The sequence below is a fragment of the Polyodon spathula genome, chromosome 5 (genome assembly GCF_017654505.1).
Source record: "Polyodon spathula isolate WHYD16114869_AA chromosome 5, ASM1765450v1, whole genome shotgun sequence".
NCBI classification, from domain to species: domain Eukaryota; kingdom Metazoa; phylum Chordata; class Actinopteri; order Acipenseriformes; family Polyodontidae; genus Polyodon; species Polyodon spathula.
This window is the reverse complement of record NC_054538.1, coordinates 17,078,568-17,099,418: the sequence shown is the minus strand read 5'-3', so window position 1 is coordinate 17,099,418 and position 20,851 is coordinate 17,078,568. Positions and strand designations below refer to the sequence as shown.

The window sequence follows — 20,851 nt, the reverse complement described above, 5'->3', positions numbered from 1 at the left end:
ATATGCGCTTCTTGGGGTCGGCATTATCTCTTTGGCTGTGTAAAAAGGTTATGCCGGTATTACACCAGCATAGATTGAGCAATTTCATGCTGTGTGAAAGGGTATTTTACACACTCGTTAAAATGTTTCAGAGACGGAACAGTAGCTGCATTTCCGTGTGAAAATGGTATATGTTATTTTCTTCACATAACGGTATGCAAAATAAAAGTACACAATTAAAGTGATTAGAAAATAAAACACAGCAGTATAAAATTTACCTGAAGTAAAAGTTGCTAGACAGATCAACATTTTGGAAAATCCTCACATATCTAAAAGGTGGAAAAAAATGTTTAAATTACATTCACAATACCAGTTACAAGTTTGTGATACTGTACTACTGCTAGTACTAATATCTGAAAAGCATGCTTTATAACATATTTTGTAATACATGGCTATAGTACGCATTTTATTAAATCTTGTTTAAGAACGTTAAAATACAGTATGAAAACTAACACAAATTATAATGTATTGAGTTGGCTATTGACCATTTTGTCCACAGTGACATTACACATTATTAGGTAACTGTGAGGAAAAGGCACAAATAACAATATGGTTAGCATAGAGCAATCAGTGTTTGGTGTATTTTCTTATTTTGTCTGATTATTTTTGAAAAGGTCACACTTCACATATTTTATTAACCTACCACTACATTTTTCGATATACTGCTATCATTATTTGTGGCTGAACTAACCGGTAGAATGTTTCCAGGCAGATTCATTTAAATTGGGAGTACAGTAAGTTTTCAAGCTGAGCTTGAATCAGCCCAGATATGTAGACTTTACACACCGGGTCCCTGCAAGCAGGCTGACTTGTTTGTCCACAGGGATAATTATCTTGCCATTGGAGACTAATGAAAAAACATAACATAAACAATAACAACATTGTCATCATCAAGTTTGAACTACCTGGCTTCATCAGGATGTGCAACTCTGACCGAGTCATTTGGAATGTAGATCATATTTGTATCTTCAATTTTATAGATTGAATGCCCACCTATATCAGCCATCTTTCTTCGTTTTGTAATCAACACAATGTAATAGCCTTCTAAAAAATGTACAAAACCTGTATTTGAAAAAGCAAAAAGAAAATTAACTTAACATGCTTGTTAAAGAAACACTTTATATTGTCTGAATCTACATCATATTGTTTTTCATCTGTGTTAGATCCCATGACAATAAACACCCTCCCTCAGAAATGAATGTTTAATGAATTAAATGGCATGTTTAATACATTTTACCATTGGGGGAAGTTTTGATCAAGCTGGCATAATTATGTTTTAATTTAATTTAATTTATTTTTAAAGGATAACTGACGCCAGAGTGCTGTTATAGGTTTAGGGTCCTGTTATGTTCAGGTAAAGAATGATGACTCTCTCTCAGCATGATAAAGCACTGAAACATCTACTTTGGGAGTAAAACCTATACCCACATACTTTAGGTTTCTTGTGCTATTGAATGAAGTGTAAATGAATTTTTGCAAACTCATACAAGTAAAAACAGACTTTCCCATTAATAACTTGCTTTTCAAACTGACCTATATAGCCTGTAAGCACTATTTGGCTAAAAAGGTTAACACTTATTTGTAAATAAGCACTCTCAAAACCTCTTACCTCGACTTTAAATACAACACAATGATCTATGTTTTGCTCTTGAAAGCAACACTTAGGAAAGGACCCAAATATTATACAAGAAAGTTGGGTATTACACACATGCTAATTCTATTTCTCCCACTAGTAGATCCTAAGCAAAGAAAAAAATTTCTACTTGACTACACAACTCACAAACAGGTCAGCTTGCACAGAGAGATTATTATATTTTAGAATAAAACCTACATGTTGGTGTTACCAGTAAATGTCAAGTTGTTCCATTTGTACATCATCAATCTGATGCATTTCCTTAAAGCTAGAGAATCCCAGTCTAATATTATTCAACTATCTTACTGCTTAGTGTATGTCTAAAGGTTTAGTCTGTGTGGTGTCAGAGACTTGATGTCACAGGCTTTTCTGTATTGCTTTCTTTGATTTGAACACATTTTATTTCTAGCTAATTCAAGACATATCAGAGAGCATGCAGAATTTGTTACATTCCCTAGCCTTAGCATTAATAAAACAGCTGTTCTGGGAACAAAATAAGAGAAAAAATGACAACAGAGATAAAGGGGGTTACTTTAACAATCTACACAGTGGAGTATCTAAATATCATCGCTGTTTAACTGTATTATTTCAGCGGGGATGTCCTCCCAGGCCTGACTTATAGACCCACTTTTAAAAGATGTAGGTGGTGGTGTTAGTGAGACCCGCCACTTTTTAAATTGTTAAAACAGACCACTTCAAATGTCATTATCCAAGGTTCTTACCAACAATGCCAAAAGCAGAAACAGATCTCGACAGTCCCGAAGATCCTTTCTGTCCGATTTTTGTCCGGTTCCCCAAATCTAAGCGCCCGAGAAGTTCCCTCACTTCTTGAGGGTTGTACACATGCTAACAAAAAAACATATTTATTTCTCCACTCTGTAGAATCCTACAAACATGTTTCCATTTCCCTGTGTTAGCAAACCAGATTATACAACCTTTTCTAGAACAACCAAAAAATATAATATCTGCAGGAAACGTTATTCAAAAGCAGCTGAACCGCAGAACGTGCCATATGATCAACAGGTAAAAACAAGCATTTAAAACCATTATAGTACAAATTCATTAAAAACACATTTCCTGTTTGTGCGAATTATTTTGGAAATGCAGCTCTGCATAACCTTGATAATGCAAAACCTACAAGCATGCAACCCCGATTTGCAGCTCTTGCTGTAGTTGCTCTGCAGTGCTTAACAGTACCTGTCAACAGCGTAAATGCAGAATGCAGAAACATTCCCAATTTCAATTTACAAGTTCATACCATTTCTCAACTGGATTGCAATCTGGGAATTGAGTTGGACACAGATAATGACTATCCCAGGAATTACCTATCACGATGGACAGTCGTATGATCATATTGAATGTTGTGCTGTCCGTAAGGATATACATTCAGAATTGATTTGATAACATAGTTCAGGTACTATATACAGGAATATGCTTCTGCAAATTGAAGAAGGAGGTCCAACGCAAATAGGAAGGGATCCTAATAAGTGAGTGACAAACTTGAGCGAGCCAATGTTTAATTTGGAACAATAATTAGCAGTACAATCAATACAGCAAAATGATTTACATCAGTGTTCCTACAACTAGTTTGAGACAGTTCCAAACCATTTTTTTTTTTTTTTTTTTTTTTGTAATGTTTTTCACAATTATTAGTTAATTTAGCGGTAAAAACAAATGTCAACAATATTACATTTCAACAAACTGTGAAATATGTTTTGTATTATGCATTGTGTCATTCAAGTTGTTCCAACCACTCTGTACCTACCTTATCATCAATAATAACCAAATCCTTGGGTTCTGTGCGATCAATTTTCAAAACACGGTATTTGGTTTCTGCCTGATTGCTTCCAACAAGGAAATACCTCTGAAAATGGAAAAAGAACACCACAATGAAGTGTGTTGGATCACATATCACTGCCTAATCCTCTAGGAATAATACAAATAGCGGTTTGGTTTTTTTTAAAATACACGCAGCACAGGAACAAAACAAGCTGACCAGTAATCTGCGAGCCCTGTATTTTGATTTTTTAAATCTGATATATTCCAACAACAAATATGCCAATGGCAGGGTTTCCATGCAGTTAACAAACCAAATGCTCTTTCCATTGTTGCAAGAATGTGACGTAGCATGCACACACCACACACATTCCTCACAATACAGGAAGTGCGCAGCAAAAGCACGGTACAGCTTAAAAGGGGACTAAATCACCTTCTTTACGAAGGAACTAGTGAAGTAGAAGTACATTAGGTAGTACTGTTCAGCAAATTTAACAACACCGCAGCAAATCAAACAAAAACTACAGTGAAGTCAAATAGAAATGCAAGAGCGCCTGGAGTCATGTAGAAGACCATTTGTAAGAGAATCATTTTTTAACACATCTATAGTATAATTCACTTACTGCTGTTCTGTCGTTTCTGTTCTATTTCAATGTTTTTGTTTCTTCTACTTGTTAGACAATACAATAAATGTTAAAATGTAAACTTCTTTTATTTTTACTTGAACCTGACAAAGATCACAAGACAAAAGCTTGTGAAGAGTGCGGTTACACTGTCGTGTTAAAAATAAAATGATCTACTTTATTTGTAATACCTAGGTTGTGTGATCCAGTGTGTACTTCAATTTATGTGATAGTGCCCTTTTTATCATCCAAAAGGTAAACACCCTACCATCTCTGATTTACACCAAACTTGAGGCTCAGGATTTTTCCAAGCCAAAAAAACCCAAAAAACTGATTGGATCAATATTTTTGAGTCTGATCTGGTCTCGGTTTGATAAATCATTTACTGTCTACTGGGTCAAAACACTTTAATGCCTGCAAAGCATGTCAGTCAGCAGGGGAAGCACCTGGTTGGTTAATGACAGGAAAGAAGGCTTGGGTAAAACGTTACTCTCCAGGCAAAATAACCAAAGACATGCAAGACTGAAGGGAATAAATATTTCTATAACCAAGTCGCTTTTAAAAAAAAAAAATTATAAAGGATGTGCTTCTATCAAAAATGCACACTAGAGATCTATATAGCAAACACAAAGTTCTGGTTTTGTTTATAGTGTGCAGATCCACATTTTTTATCAAAAACTGGCATATTTAGGTATTAAATATAATTGCTACTTACCAGTAATTGTGCTATTTTTGTCAATAAAAAAACTACCAAAATTGTAATATTTGTTACTTACAGCTCGTGTTTCATACAAAACAAGCTTCTGCACACAGTTAAGAATTGGAGCAGAAGTAGGCATGATAGCAGTGCTGTCTTCCAAGGTCTACAGGCTCTGAAAACACACTGTGAAGAAAAGTCTCTAGAAACAAAGGTAAAACAGAATATAACTGTTAAAATTACTGCACACATATGCATACTGACATACAACATTATACAGGTACCAAAACATCCAACATTTCAATAAGTAACTTTCAATAAGTTTATCTACAAGATCACAGACAATATGGAGTACATGAAACTAATTATACATCATTGTTAATTTAATTTATTAATTAATTACAAGCTGTTCATACTCACCCTACTGTGGTACATCTTGTTTCCCTGATAATGTATTTATGTGCAAATAAAATCTAATGAGCTGCACACTAAAATAGCTTCAAAAGCTTACCCAACTGTTTTTTCTTCTTCTTTGAACTAATGCACTGGCCGGGCTATTGGTTTTATTATTACTTGTTATTGTTTTTAAAGCTGAATAAGCCATGATACAATGTGCTTAATTAAAGTCAATCTCTCTGTTTACTCACTGTGGCATCAAATGGTGCATTTGAGTAAATGATGCAATTTGTAAAAATTCTGCTTCCACAAAATGCCAGCCCTGTGAAGATGTAATAATATAAAAGTGACAAGACAACTGGGATAAACTTGTTTTTTTTTTCCCCCAGGAGATTGAGGGTCACAAAATATTACGTATCGGTTTTCAGCTAAAGAAACGTTGAGTTTCATGCTGACAGATATAACCAAAAACAAGTGTCACTTTAGCAAACATTTGTCTTCTCTACATTTTAAAACGGGAACCCCTCATTTCATCTTAGTTTCACATGTGCAGAAAGAGTGGGATGCTTGGGTGGAATCATATTAGAAAATTAACTTAGAATGTGTTTCACCAGTCAAAATGAAAAAAAATAAGACACAAAATATGAAATATGGATAGTTTTCTTTAAAATTATTTCTGAACTGTCATGTATCCAAAGTTTAAATAACCAGATATATCTGGGAACCGTGGGTCTCTTCGATTTGTTATTTGTTATACCGGTAAATGCGACTACGTGTTTTTAACCTTACCGAAAAGGCGTTTGCAGAGTGCGGTGCAAATTACTGTGGACATTAAAGCACAACAAACCGCATACATATAAACAGACAGCTCAAATAACGCCTTAACCAAAATGAAGTCTTAAACACAAACACGACGCCTAAAGTCAACTAGTTGGATGTGAGATAAGTGCTGAAATTTAATCCAAACAAACGCCACAGTAATAATGAACAATAATAGAGATTTCAATATCGCTACCTTTGCAAGCTTGTTTCCATCAGGTGATTGTCCTGATGTGAATCAGCTAGTACGGAATGCGACACAGCCAAAAATGGTAACCAATTTGAAAACGCGATTTCGAAATACAGTCGTTATTTCCTGGTGTCAGGGAACTGCACAGCAAAATATCTCCAGAATAAGTAATACAGAACTTTAGCACATTTATTAGACTAAAGTTAAAACAAAAAGTACCGATAATAGCACCAATGATTCATTAGTAATGTGGATTTAAAAAGCAAACCAAAATATTAGTCCTCTAGAAACAATTAAGAAAACATGATTATGTTCATGATACGTCTTTTTTCAAATGGAAAGTATATACATTATATTATTTTCTGTTTGTATACATATTTGATGTGAATAAAATGCATTATAATATATGTAATGATTAATTGTTTAAATAAAAATATGTAAAAAGTGAAGCTCCGTTAAAAAAAGAAACAAAAAAACCCGCCTTTCCCAGAATGCAAATTATGCTCTGACAACATTCCGATTAGAACGTCCGGTATCTCCATGGTTACAGGTAAAAACAATTCAGTCAAAAAAGGGGATTGAAGCTAAAGCCACACGAAGGAAAGTAAACAGTGTAAGTGAAGAGCTAGTTTACATTTTAACGTTGTTGTAATACTGTATGTCTTATTGTGGGACATAAATGTATGTGAACATAATAGTAGATTAAATTACAAAAACAAAAATAATCAGATATGTTGTTTAGAGGTTACTAGCAAATTCATGTTTGAAAAATGCAGAGTGATAGTGTTATTGATACGAAATAAAGTAAAAAGTGGCAAAAATGCAGAACAGTTTGTCTGTTTTTACGCAGTTGACTAGAATAGTCCTCATAAACAAGCAGAAAAACAAGTACATGAGTAACAAACAAAAAAAAAAAAGGGAAAAAAAGTTATTCTGTCAGCTCTCAATGTCCTGTCACCTAGCAACTAGTACAACAAGTTGTACAACAAAGCTATTGAGAACGAACACTAGATCGCAACATGCCGTTCAGGCAATACACATGCATACTTAGATGAGTATACTTAGATGATTCAATACTAGATGAGTACAGTATTCGGACGCCTTCTAAAAACGGCCAATTAATATGTCGCAAAGTCCGAATGATAATTTTTCTTTTAAAATGCGTTTTCAAATAAACTGGATCCAATTCCTTTGACTTTGAAAACACATTTCTAGTGGAGACGTATTACTAAACATACTAAAGCAGTAGGGTAATTAAATATTCTTAGTGTCTAATACTGACAAATAAATACAAATGGACATAACTATATTAGAGTAATTGACTGATCAACTCTGTAGTATCTGTTGATCAGGAGTGGGAAAAATCCAAACAACTTTACTCCTTTTAAGGTAGAAATATGGACCCCGCAGAAAATGGACGGATCCAGGAACAGATCCAATTTCTTGACAAATTTGATGAAGATGAAGCTGAAAAAGAGATTCTTCTATCAAAACCAACATGCTTTATTATTATTGGAAAGCCTGTGAGTTGAGGACAACTTCTAGTGCTTAACTGACTGAACATCATTATTTCCACCGTTTTGATGTTGTCTGATTGTACAATGTGATGATAGTTTATCACTTATAAGTTTCATATTTTGTCACCACACAGACACATCTATATGCAACCGGCCCCTGGAAAATTGCATATAGATGTGTCTGTGTGTGCCAGTGCCTGTACTTGTTTCCAATATCAAGTGGGAATACAAAGCAAGACCCTACCTACAATGCCTGCAAGACTTTAGGTTCCTCATCCAACATGTTATGGCCAAAGGTTTTGCATCAACATATAGAATTAACTAATGTAAAATTTGCTTCAAAAAGTCGACTGAAACCTACTGAATAATGTTACGTTAACATATTGAATTACATACCACTTTGTAGTTTTCCATATACGTAGCGAAAGATGGACAGAAATCGAAAAATGTGACATTTTAAAATCTAACATGAAATGCTGTACTACATTATGGCTTCCAGTGCACTTTTGCATATCATTTTGTAGTTTCTTTGATTACATGATGTTAAATAAAATATTTTATTTATATTTGATTACATGATGTTAAATAATAATAAATATAAAAATATATATATATATATATATATATATATATATATATACATACATATACACACACTGCTATCTTCACACACACACACACACACATATATATATATATATATATATATATATATATATATATATATATATATATATATATATATAAAATTTAACATCATGTAATCAAAGAAACTACAAAATGATATGCAAAAGTGCACTGGAAGCCATAATAGTAGTACAGCATTTCATGTTACATTTTAAAATGTCTCAATCCTAAAATTCTAGGTGATGCAAAACTTCTGGCCAGAACTGTAAACCCATCATGTTCTCTTGGTGAACACCTTAATAGCCTTGAATTTTCTTTTCAAAACCTTTAGCACTTATACCTATACACATTTCAGATTGCATTTGCATATATACAATAAACTATGAATGCAAACAATATTTGTACCTATATGTTTATGGAGAATGAATGAGATTATGAGACTCCTCTGTATATGTAAGCAATTTATAACATTTTAAATGTAATTACCATTTGAAAAGCTCTTCATCAAAACTTTCAATACATTGACTCTTAAAATCTGTACATTTATTTTCTGAATTACAGAGCATAGGCAAGTTCACACTAGCCAAGAGATTATCAGAGACGTGGAAATGCATCCTTATTAGTGGTAGGTTACTGTCTGGAATCACACAAATTATTTGCCATCTTTATGTTGGAAATGTGAACCATGTTGTATAATTTTCATGTATGTTAACTTTCAGCTACTGAACTTATAAAGCACCATATTGCCATTAAGACAGAGCATGGCTTAAAGGTAAGTTACAGTTCTTGCTAGTTGCAATTCCGATTACGGAAAATAATTAGGGAGGTGTAATGTCTGTGGAGAAGCCAGGTTACCATTAATGCAAAACCGTATCAGATTGTAAAATGAGATCAATTATTCCATTCACTATAAAATGTGGTAACCTTGGTTCATCCTTGACACTCGACCCCCACAGATTTGTATTTTGTTTTATTTTGTAGTATTTAAATAGTGCATGTTGTTTTATTGAACGTCCATTGTGAGTAGTAGTTTTTTAAACAATTTCTTTACTGCCCCTTTCCATTTTGTGATGTTTGCAATTATTCTGAGAGGCTCCATTGCAATTAGTAAAATATTTTTAAGTTTTGATATTTTCTGTGTTAAGATGTTCTGACCTGTTTAGGAGCGGCTCTTCTGTTCTAGTTTCCTGCCATTGTCTTATGTAACCTGGGCTAGATCAGCAGTAGTGTCTTATAATGAACAGCTATAAAGACGTTTCTTTTTATAGTTAAACAAACTACAATAAGAACCAATCAGAATGATTTGCAACCATCACAATTGGGCAAGGGGTGGTAAAAAAATGTAACTTTTAAAATTAAATATTTTTTTAATATTCATCTGAATTTTGGAAAAATATTGAAATATTAAAAATACATGTTTATTCCAGTACTAAGAAATTAGCCTGCAATTCGGTGTGTATTTATTAAGTTTTTTTTCTTACAAGTTTATGGAGTTGCTTAATCAAGGACTAAGCATTCATGAAGAGCTGGTCATAAAGATTATTCTGGACAAGATTAACTCACCAGAAGTTGAACATCATGGTAATAAAGATTAACTACAGTATCTAATTCAAAATTCAGTATAGCAGAACATGAAAGCTGCAGATGCTGTCAGAAGCAAAGTAAAGAATTGTTTTGTGTTATTCCGAATTTCGTACTGCCACTTTGCAAGTAACAGTAATATAAGTATTATAGAAAAAAATATTAAACTTATTCAAATGAGTAATTAGAATATTTTAATTATATTTGCCCTTATAATATAATGTATACATTCCTGATAGATTCTAGAACTGTGCAAGAAATTCCCAGAATATTTGGAAAAATTTCTCACCAACAACTCAACAAACATACAAAAGCAGCAGATACTGAATAAATGACAAGACGTGGCACACTTGTTTTGTTCTTAAACCTCTATGAATTTGAACTATTTTGCAGGTTATGTTCTATGTAGTCTTCCTTCCATGTCAGAGGATTACCTTAAGATCTCAGAGCAGATGGAGCTGATAAAAAATCTGAAGCTGAAACCAGATTTCATCATAAACATTAAGGTAACGTATTCATAATGCATTACGTGGACCAGTTCTTTACGTCTGCCATTGATGTGTACTGATTTTTTTAAAATTAAAAAAAATGTCATTCCATCACTGACTTTAAGCAAGCTCCTATAATTCAAAGAAACCTAACTGACAAAGTAATATAACATCACCCCCCAATATAAAGTTCATTATAATAGTTTCAAGCAAACGCTTTTTCAACTTAAATGATCATCTACGTAGTTACTGATCAATTGATTTTACAGTATATGTCAGAGCTTGCCAGTAGTGGCAGGCAGAACAGTCAAAAAAGGTCCTATACTTTTTTTTTTTTTGTTGTTCCCTGTCGAATTAAACATTTAAGCTTTAACATTATGACAGTAGTATTTGTTCAGCACACTAAGTGGAATGTTCTCAGAGATGGCAATGTGTACATTAGCTAGTTGAAAATGTTCCATCCAATTGTTCTTCAGTATCCTCACATGTTTTAAATAACCGTGTCTGTAACAGACGGTGTATTTGTCCCTTACAAGTCCTTGATGCTTTTTAATTGAATTAGTGTCCTGACTATGACCTGTGCAATCGGCTGTCTGGGCAAAGGCAACATCCAGAAACAGGGCAGTTGTACCAGAAGGAACAGTGGGACCCTGAGAAAGTAGAGAAAAAAAAGAAAAAACTAACTGGAGAAATGGAAGAGGCAGAAGAGGAGGAAGAAGAAGAGGAGCAGGAGGTATGCTCTGCTTTAAGATGTTTTGGGATATTAAGGGGATATGTGAGTGGCTCACCTGGTAAAGGTGTGGCCGCAGAATGAATCATAGTCAGGGGAGTGTCCTGGCTTTGCGCTGGGGATTCCATAGGGGGCGTCACACTTGATCTGGCTCCCCCATGGCTTAGGGAGGCAACACAATAGAACATTTTGAAAAAGCAGATTCTGAGTGAGAGATGTTCACAATTTGGTTGCCAGTAATGCAGTAGGTAAAATGTTGATTTAGACCATTCAGCAGTACAACTAAAGCAGACTTTTAAACAGTGATTTAGTGTACAAATGTCATATTTATTTTTAATGGGCCCCTCTTACACACTTTCAGTTTAGCACAATAAAGGAAGAAGTCTAAATCGATTGCTCCTCGATGTTACTTAAATTTTAATAATTTTGGAGACAACCACAAAGAGAAACAGACAATAATTTACTGGTGAGGTATATTTATTTTTTATTTTCTGTTCACTTTTCAGACAAAATTGCTGCCATTACCTTACATCATCATGATAGCATTTAAGCACTCCCTTGCAGAAGATTGCAAGCATGACCTATTTTCGTTTAATAGATTTCCTTGAAAATTTCATAATTCGGGGGCCCAAAAGAGAAATGCTCTACCACCTGTGTTCTTTTTTGATACCTTATGGACTGTAAGCATTGCTGCATCCTGGGATTGCAGTGGTCGTCTAGGTATATATGGGATTAAATATCATTTAAATATGAAGAAGCGAAACCATTCAATGCTTTGTATGTAATAAGTATGACCTTAAAATTGACCCTAAACCTTACAGGAAGCCGATGTTGGGCAGCCATTACCGGATTAATGTGATCATGTCTTCTACATATTGTTAAAACCCTGGCAGCAGCATTTTGCACAAGTTACAGTTAGGAGAACACATATCTGGGAATACCAGAAAAAGAGCATTGCAATAATCCAATCTAGATGTTATGAAAGCATACATCAGTCTCTCTGCATCTTCCATGGAAAGAAAGTGTCTTAGTTTAGCAATATTTCTTAAATGAGAAAAAGACACTAGTTATTTTTCTAATATGAGGTTCAATTGAGATATCTTGGTCAAAAATGACACCCAGATTTCTCATTTCAGACATCAGCTTAAATGGGAAGCTGTCAACTGCAAGAATTTGCATTTGTACTGTTTAATTGATTTTTTGATCCCAATAACATTACCTCTGTTTTAATAGACTTGAACAGTTTTTTGACACTGTGACAGGCTGGCGAGTGGTGATGTCAGGCCAGATGCAGGAACAGAAAGAAAAAACAAAGGCAGTACTGCAGGGCAAAAAGACACACACCATTTATTTAAATACAAAAATAAATAAAATAATTGAACAAACAAACACTTTGCTCACAGAGCACAAAAATAAAAGTTCAAGCAAAAACAAATCACGAACACAAAACACTAAAGGTCCGGCTGGGCAGTAGCCTTCACGGATCCTTTAGCTTTTATTATTTTAAATTTCTCTCCTCTCTCGCTCTCGTTCCGCCTCTCGAACACCCACCTGGAACATGGAGAGCTGCAGGCTTTTTATACAGTGGCTGAGGGGTTTAGCTAGCTAGTAATTATTCTATTACCCCTCGGCCACAACCTGCACAAGTTTTATTAATTAATCCTTGCAGAGGACGAGCTATTACCTCGCCTCTGCTAGAACACGTTTCCAAATAACAACAAAACAATAACAAAACAAATGCACAGCTATGGCGTCATATTTAAATACAATAAATAAATACAAAAACAATAACCACGGCTTTCACCGTCTTAAATACAGTAAGTAAATCATAATAAACAAATACAAAATAGTACAGGGGAGGAATGGGAGAGACCATTCTAAAAATACAATACATTTACAGGGCTACTCGCCCTGTCACAGACACCCATTGTTTAAGGTCAGCCAGACAGATAGTAAGGATATTTGCGATTGAGTTGTCACCTGGTTTAAGGGATAAATATAATTGGGTATCATCTGCATAGCAATGAAAATTGACCTCATGTCTACGGATAACATCACCCAAAGGCAGCATGTAGACGGAGAACAAAACTGGCCCAAGAAGAGAAGTTTGTGGGACTCCACATTTAACACAGGGGAATGTTCATCAATTCAAACATATTGAAACCTATTTGAAAGATTTAAACTATGATAAGACACTACCCGATATTCCAAAAAAGATTCTCAAGACGTCCAATCAGAATTGAATGGTCAGTGGTATCAAACAGACTGAAATTTTTCATATAGATTATTTGCTGTAAGGAATGTATTCAGTTGTTTAGCCACTGCTCTCTCTAGAACTTTGGATAAAAAGGATAGATTTGAGATTGGCCTAAAGTTATTAAGAACATTTGGTTCTAGGGTTGATTTTTTAAGTAATGATTTTATTACAGTGACCTTAAAGGAGCTGAGAGCAATACCAGATGACAGAACCATTTATAATACTTAAGACCGTGGTATCTACGTTAGAAAATACTTGTTTACAGAATTTAGTGGGAATAGGATCTAAAGCACATGTAGTTGATTTTGTCCCATCAACAGTCAGATCAGGCTGGTTGATAGAAGCAAAGGATGCAAACATTGAATCTGCTTTAGTTTTATCAGTATTGCAGAATGTCTCATCTAGGTTGAGTGTGCTATCTGATATGTGATTTCTTATATTAATAATTGTATTATTAAAGTGATCCATGAAGTCATCACAGCCTGTGCAAGCAAGGATTGTTTTTATTTTTTTCAATCATAGTTGAGTAGTATCATGATCTAGCTGAACACAGGGCAACCTTCTATTTAATCAGACCATCTTTCCAGGCGAGATAAAAGACCTATAATTTGGTATTGTTCCAGCTTACAACATGTACGTTTAAGCTTCAGAGTTGTGTCATTAAACCACTGGGATACCAAGATACTACTTAGTGTGGAGCTGTAAATGTCCACCAGTACATTAACTGATCCTGAATGAATAGGTGCTGAAGTAGATAAAGCTTCCAAGAATTTTTCAGTGGAGCAATTAAGGGAACACGTTTTAATATCATATTCTAGGGGTTTTATTGGGCTAGGTATTATTAGTTAAAAATCATAGCAGAATGGTCCGAGATTGCAAGATCGTTGATGGACAAATTCTGGATGTCAAGACCACAGGTGATAATTAGATCAAGTGTATGACCATGAATGTGAGTTGGGCCTGATACATGTTGAACAAAACCAACGGACTCAAGCGAAATTGTAAAATCCTTTTCAAGGGAATGTCCGTCCATGTCAGCATGTACATTGAAGTCACCCAGGACCACAATTCTATCATGTATGGCAGTGGGCATAGCCAACAGTTCACCAAACTCAGACAAGAACAGAGAGTTGGGTCTAATTTGAGAATGGAAATAAAGAATGTATGGCTATTTTGAGTGTAATTTACAAATGTTGTTCAAAATCAATATGAATCAGGTTGGCACCTAACATTTTACAAAATATTATCCAAATCAGATTATCCAGATGAATCCAAATCAGACTGGTAATCCCTGACCTTGACCTAGGGGTCATAGGTTTCTGTCACAGAGACGGCCGAAGTGGGCGGCGTCAGAACCAGGAACGGTAATGCAATACACAAAACACAGGACGGATGAAATGAAGTGATGAAGACGCCTGTTGGCGCCGGTTTAATACAAAATAAAAGGTTTACACAAACACGAAAAACACAGGACACGGCACTCTACGCCAAAATAAATAGACAAACGAAAACAGACTAAACTTAACAAAACGGTGCACGGACAGACACTGACAAACACGGTGAGCAGATACTTTGTTATTATTATTACTTTACTTATTTCCTCCGTCTCCAATCCCGTTCTCCGCTCACCGAACACCCAACCGCCAGTATGTGACAATGTGCATCTATATATACTATTGTGCTGGGATTCAATTACCAATTAATTATTCACTTGAATCCCAGCACGTGAATTAATAAAGTGCAATTCCCCGTGCTCACATATTACTACATTTTACTTGCACGTGAAGTGCTGTGCAATCCTCGTGCCTAAATACACATATACATTTTTAAACACTCGTGTTACACAGACCCGTTTATATCCCGTGTACCAATGTCTATACACCAACATTTAAACACACCACACGCAACACATAACAGATAATATACACAGGGGCGGGCACTTTGTTACAGTTTCCCATAGTCCTTGTATATGATTCAATTTCCTGTTTGACAATTAACTCTGTAACCTACTTTGTTTGTGAGCTACATAAGGAAAAGTAATTTTAGTTTTCTGCAACAACTACAGATAAATATTGTACTGGAATAGTGACCACAGGTTAGTTTGTAGGTATTTCTTTACTTTGTTCATACCTTGGACTAATGTAGCTGTTTTTTTTTCCTGTTTTTACTTTTTTATTATTATATTTATGTTGTGTTTTGTTTATTTACTGTTTTTTTTTTTTTCAGGGGAATTATGTGGCTCAACTTATGGACTTCTGTTTACAAAAATTACCGTGTCCATAATGGTTATTTGTATTTAAAATGTTTTGTAGGCAGAGGAAAGTGAACTCCAAAAAGAGAATGTTGCTCAACTTGTGAAACGGCCAGAAGACTTTTTGGAAAACTCAGAGAGAAGCATTGCACTTTATAAAGACACCTTACTCATTCCTTTAGAGGTATGCACACATTCATAAAGCATTATCACGCATTTTCTAAAGTTTTTCCAAAATAAAATGAAAGTATTTTAATTGATTGTACTATAATGATTGTAGTGTGGCCAAAACTTTGGCTATTTATTTCTAGAAGAAGGATACTGACAAAAATAAAATGTATGTTGTTTGAAGGGGTTTACAGTTTAAACAGTGTAATCAGATACATCTGTTTTACATCTACACAAAAACAACGAGCCCTTGAGAAACAGAGGCCAATTAAAAGTTCTCAGTTGGTGGAAAACTCCCAAAAAAGGTCTACATGGACATATACACTGCTCTGTTGTTTTAGTTGCTCATGCAACTTTTTCTTGCACTGATATATAAAACAGTTATACCTTTTAAATGCATCGTGTTATAATCTCTTGTTATATTTATTAACATACTACTGCGCCCCCCCCCCCCCCCCCCGCCCCCATTGTACTGAGGATATTTAAGTTTTATTTCTTGTTGTTGTTTATTTAAGTTATTTTTTTCATTAATTCAGAAATATACATATTTCTAGCTAGTTTGCAGCTAGAACATCACAGCTATGCCATTGAAGCAACTGTTCATATAGAGTGCTTCACATATCTGCATATTCCAATTTTATAGTACTGTATTAAGAAGAAAAAAAAGAACCATATGAAGGGCGGGGTAGTTGGAATGTTGCTTGTGCTAATAAGAGAGAAACAATTTTAAATGTGAGTTATCAGTTCTTTTCAGTGCATGAGACTTGCCTTATTACTTTGTTCTATGCAGGATTATATGGCTGATCATGATCCGCAGTACCTGATTGAACTGGAAGGCAACATGAGTCCCAATGAGCTGTATATGGTGAGTCCTGAGGTTTGCTCCAAGGTCATATGTTTATTTTTTTTAACTGTATTTCATAAAATGCTTTCACACATTTTTTACAGAATATTTTTCAATAAAATTTTATAAAATACAGCTGTGGCCAAAATATTTGCATCACCTAGAATATTAGAATTGAAACATAATAAAAATTAAACATATGAACATAATTTAGATATTTCATTTAACATCATGTAATCAAAGAAACTAGAAAATGATATAGCAAAAGTCTATCAGAAGATTTTGAAATGTCACATTTTTCCATTTTTGTCAGTTTTTCGTTAAGTACTTTATATGGAAAACTACAAAGCGGTATGTAATTAATTTAACTTAACATTATTCGGCAGGTTTTGTTCGACTTTATGAAGCAAAATGAATTCATTCTTTAGGGTGATGCAAAACTTTTGGCCATAGCTGTACACTGCATACGCTGCCACTAAAGGTAAAGGTATATTGGAGCCTCTGTCCTTATGCTGAGGAATCAGTTTTACATGTGTATACACCTGATGTGGTTTGTGTTGGGATCTGCTTTTTCATGTTACTAATACTGTAGCTCAAAACTGAATTTATTTCACTGATTGGTTCTGTAAGAATGCACACATTCTGCGTAACATTGAATGAAATGTAACCAAGTGAGCCATGCTTTCCAACTATATATGAAAAATGATTTATTATTAGTATAGCTTAGTAAATGACTGGGTACTATCTTAGGCAGTTTTCTCCATTGCCACTATGAAATTGTCCAATCACTTCTTTCCTGGCAGTCAGTAATATCCCGACTGGAGTCCATGGGCCTGAGAAGTGCGGCGGTGGCAGTCAGATTACTGGAGTCAGAGGAAGAGGAGATTGATACTGTAAGTGGAATGGGCAGAGTCAGATATTTATAACCATAAAATGTTTGTATTTTTATTTCTGTACACTCTCTACAAAATTAACAAGCAGTCTTTTTTTAACAGTCTGTTTTAAAAACATGGTGTATGTCTCCATAGAGCCAGCTAGTGGAAGTGATTGTATTTGCAATAGTTATTTAGTTCAGTAGTCATATGCATTCACTTGGCAGGCTTTTCATTTAGCGCTACCTGTTGCATTGTTTCTGCACACAGGAAGAGCTGTTGAGAACCCTTTCAGCCAGTAATATGGTGGCTCCAAGATACAGGTGGCGAAGGAGTCGGTGGGGTCGGGCCTGCCCTGTAGCTTTGAAACAAGGACACATCATTATGGGAAAACCAAATTTCTCTGTTGGGTAAATTGCATTTCATCCCTCCTAATGCAGGATCTTTACGACACATTCTAGACACCCTACCAATGCTTTGTAATTTAAATGAGAAAGTGATGATAATGTCACTCGTGGGTCTCAAAATGACAGTCAGACGAGGAAAAGCCCCTGTGCATTTTTTATTTAAAATAGAAATATGAAGTTATGTCTGAAAGAAGTGGTGGATTATAAACATAACTCTTTCCTGAAATGGTTCACATAATATTAAACCCTCTTAAAACATGTTACAATGACAATATTTATGAAGAATGTTACATATTTAAGGGGTACCTTGTGGTGTTTATAATAAATGCATTACCGGTACTTTACCTTTGCGGTGTGCTGTTTTGTATGTACCACAGCAATATATTTTTATATACTTGTTTCATGCCATGGCATAAATCAGCTGTGGAATAAAAACTCTGAAACATTTAGCTTAAGAAAGAGGATTTGGCTTAGCTTCATTGTGCATCCAAATCATGCTTCCTCCTACAACAACACTGCTGGTTTGCTTTTCCAAAATTGTCATGTATTTCCATCAGAGTGTCAGCACAGTGGCCCGAAAGCATGGTTTGTATAACCACACAGTGTCAGAAATGAAGTAGTTCATACTATTGGTTAAGAAGATTACAAACTAAATTCAACCAAGAAAGATGCTTATCCAATTGTAATGAAAAGCACATTCTTTAACACAAGATGAACAGAATATCAGAATCTGGGAGTACACTGTATGGAGACTGTCTGTGTGTCCATCTGTTTATATGTCACAATAAATTTTACATATATGTGGGGAATCACTTATTTAATTGTGCTGTACTGTGAGTTCTTTAGCGCAAGTTATTGAGAATATCACATTTACATTTTTGCTTGTACATGTGTATTTACAGGTGATTTATGTCACATATTTGCTTATTTAAATGATTGATTTTATTCTTATGTTTTATTTACAGGTTCCTAGATAAAATATATGTGCTTTCAACCCAAGAAGCCCTGGACAAATTTATGTCAAACCCTCAGCCATATCTCCTGCCCCCCATGCCTAGGCCCCCCTGTAAAGTAGTGGTTGTGGGACCACCATCCTCAGGGAAAACAACACTTTGCAATTTAATTGCAGAAAAATATGGTGCAAAGGTAGTTATAAGTGAACACAGAAACTGGTAAAAGGATGCATGTAGTGGTTTGCAGAAATATTCACCCCCTACCAATAATGTCACATTTTGTTGAATTACAAATATTGTATACACAAAAAAGCAAACTTTTTTTTTATTCAAAGCTGTAGTGGTTAAACTGAACAGTGTTATATAAGGAGGAGGTTGAATGTCAGCAAAACTTGCAAAAGAAATGTACAAAATGAAATTTACTGGTTGCACAAGTATTCAGCCCCTTAAGTCAGTACTTGGTAGAAGCACCATTTGCAGCAATTACTGCTATGAGTCTTCTTTTTGGATAGGTCTCTACTGGCTTTGCACAGTAGGATGGTGAAATGTTTGCCCATTCTTCACTGGAAAATTGATCCAGTTCTGATACGTTTGTTGGGGATCGTCGATGGACTGCAATCATCAAGTCTTGCCATAAATTTTCGATTGGATTCAAGTCAGGACTTTGACTGGGCCACTCAAGAACATTAATTCTCGTCTTGTTCAACGACAACAATGTGGCTTTGGCTTTGGCTGTGTGCTCGGGTCATTGTCCTGCTGAAATGTGAATTTCCTCCCGTTTCAGAGTCTTGGCTGACTCAAGCATGTTTTCCTTAAGGATTCATCTGCACTTGTACCATCCATTCTCCCCTCTATCCTGACAAACTTCCCAGTCCCTGCTGAAGAGAAGCATCCCTATAAAATGATGCTGCCACTACCATGCTTGACAGTTGGGTTGCAGTTGACTGAGTGATGTGCAGTGTTGGGCTTGCGCCAGACGTAATGCTTGGAATCTAGACCGAAAAGTTAAATTTGCTTTGTCGGACCACAAAACCTTTTTCCATGTGTCTGCAGTATCATCTACATGTTTTTTTCGCAAACTCCTAGTGTTTTAAGTTGAGGCTTTTTGAGTAATGGCTTCTTTCTTGCCACCCATCTATACAGGCCAGCTTTGTGTAGGGACTGGCTTATTGTTGATGTGTGAACACTGATTCCCATCTCAGGCACAGAACTTTCCAGATCTCTCAAAGTCATTGTTGGCTGCAAAGTGAAATCCCAAACCAGTTTCCTGCATGCCCGGCTGCTCAGTTTGGGAGGGCGACCTGATCTGGGTAGTGTCTGGGTGGTATGATGTATCTTCCACTTCTTAATGATGGACTTCACTGTGCTGAGAGGGATAATCAGCGCCTTTGAAATTTTCTTGTACCCTTCTCCTGCTCTGTGCCTCTCTACCACTTTATCCCTGCCTTGTTTCGAAAGCTCATTGGTCGTCATGGTTGCTTTGTTGGATCACTATGCAAGTTGCAGCTTGAAAGTCTTTATATACCTGAGGGAAATTATCTACTAGTTAAACCACTTTGAGTACACCCAGGCTGAAACCATTTCACTAATGTTGTGACCTTTCAAACAAATCAGTTGCACCTGAGCTTATTTAGGGCTGCAGTAGCAAAGGGGTTGAATACTTATGCAACTGAGATTAATCTGTTTTTCTCTGTAAACCTTACTTATTTACACTCTATATGCATTTTTTTAACTTTATCAACGTGGAGTAGTTTGTGTAGATTCTACATGTAAAGTCTAATTTGATAGCGTTGTGGAGTACGCTCAGTTACCAACAAATTGTGAAAACTTTTCAGGGGGGTAAATACTTCTGCAAACCACTGTATATCCAGTTAAAAGATTAACTCCCTCATTCAGTGATCATCTCATTCAGTATGTTTAGATATAATGCATATTTGAAATATGAGTTTTCTAGATAAGAATTTGCGATAAACCATTTACATG

The 20,851-nt window shown here is 35.3% G+C and overlaps 2 protein-coding genes across 3 annotated transcripts in view; one reads left to right on the top strand and one right to left on the bottom strand.

Annotated features, from left to right (window-relative positions):
- fig4a (FIG4 phosphoinositide 5-phosphatase a) overlaps window positions 1-6,223 on the bottom strand; it is an 81,556-nt gene extending 75,333 nt beyond the window's left edge. Inside the window, exons 1-6 of one of the 2 annotated variants that reach the window (XM_041249908.1) lie at window positions 6,180-6,223; window positions 4,848-4,970; window positions 3,438-3,536; window positions 2,395-2,518; window positions 945-1,101; window positions 258-308 (exon numbers count right to left, since the gene is read on the bottom strand). In XM_041249908.1, coding sequence (XP_041105842.1) covers window positions 258-308; window positions 945-1,101; window positions 2,395-2,518; window positions 3,438-3,536; window positions 4,848-4,910 — 494 coding nt within the window. In that variant the 5' untranslated portion in view covers window positions 4,911-4,970; window positions 6,180-6,223. Of the gene's footprint in view, window positions 1-257; window positions 309-944; window positions 1,102-2,394; window positions 2,519-3,437; window positions 3,537-4,847; window positions 4,971-5,415; window positions 5,675-6,179 lie in introns of those variants that run through there. The other variant, XM_041249907.1, reaches the window with a different exon arrangement.
- Window positions 6,224-6,713: 490 nt separating this feature from the next.
- Window positions 6,714-20,851, top strand: part of ak9 (adenylate kinase 9) — a 39,082-nt gene continuing 24,944 nt past the window's right edge. Inside the window, exons 1-12 of the mRNA XM_041249906.1 lie at window positions 6,714-6,786; window positions 7,563-7,696; window positions 8,879-8,942; window positions 9,037-9,089; window positions 9,802-9,898; window positions 10,292-10,404; window positions 10,949-11,119; window positions 15,686-15,808; window positions 16,583-16,657; window positions 17,440-17,529; window positions 17,779-17,918; window positions 18,881-19,061. Of these exons, the coding sequence (XP_041105840.1) occupies window positions 7,571-7,696; window positions 8,879-8,942; window positions 9,037-9,089; window positions 9,802-9,898; window positions 10,292-10,404; window positions 10,949-11,119; window positions 15,686-15,808; window positions 16,583-16,657; window positions 17,440-17,529; window positions 17,779-17,918; window positions 18,881-19,061 (1,233 nt within the window). The 5' untranslated portion in view covers window positions 6,714-6,786; window positions 7,563-7,570. The remainder of the gene's footprint in view (window positions 6,787-7,562; window positions 7,697-8,878; window positions 8,943-9,036; window positions 9,090-9,801; window positions 9,899-10,291; window positions 10,405-10,948; window positions 11,120-15,685; window positions 15,809-16,582; window positions 16,658-17,439; window positions 17,530-17,778; window positions 17,919-18,880; window positions 19,062-20,851) is intronic.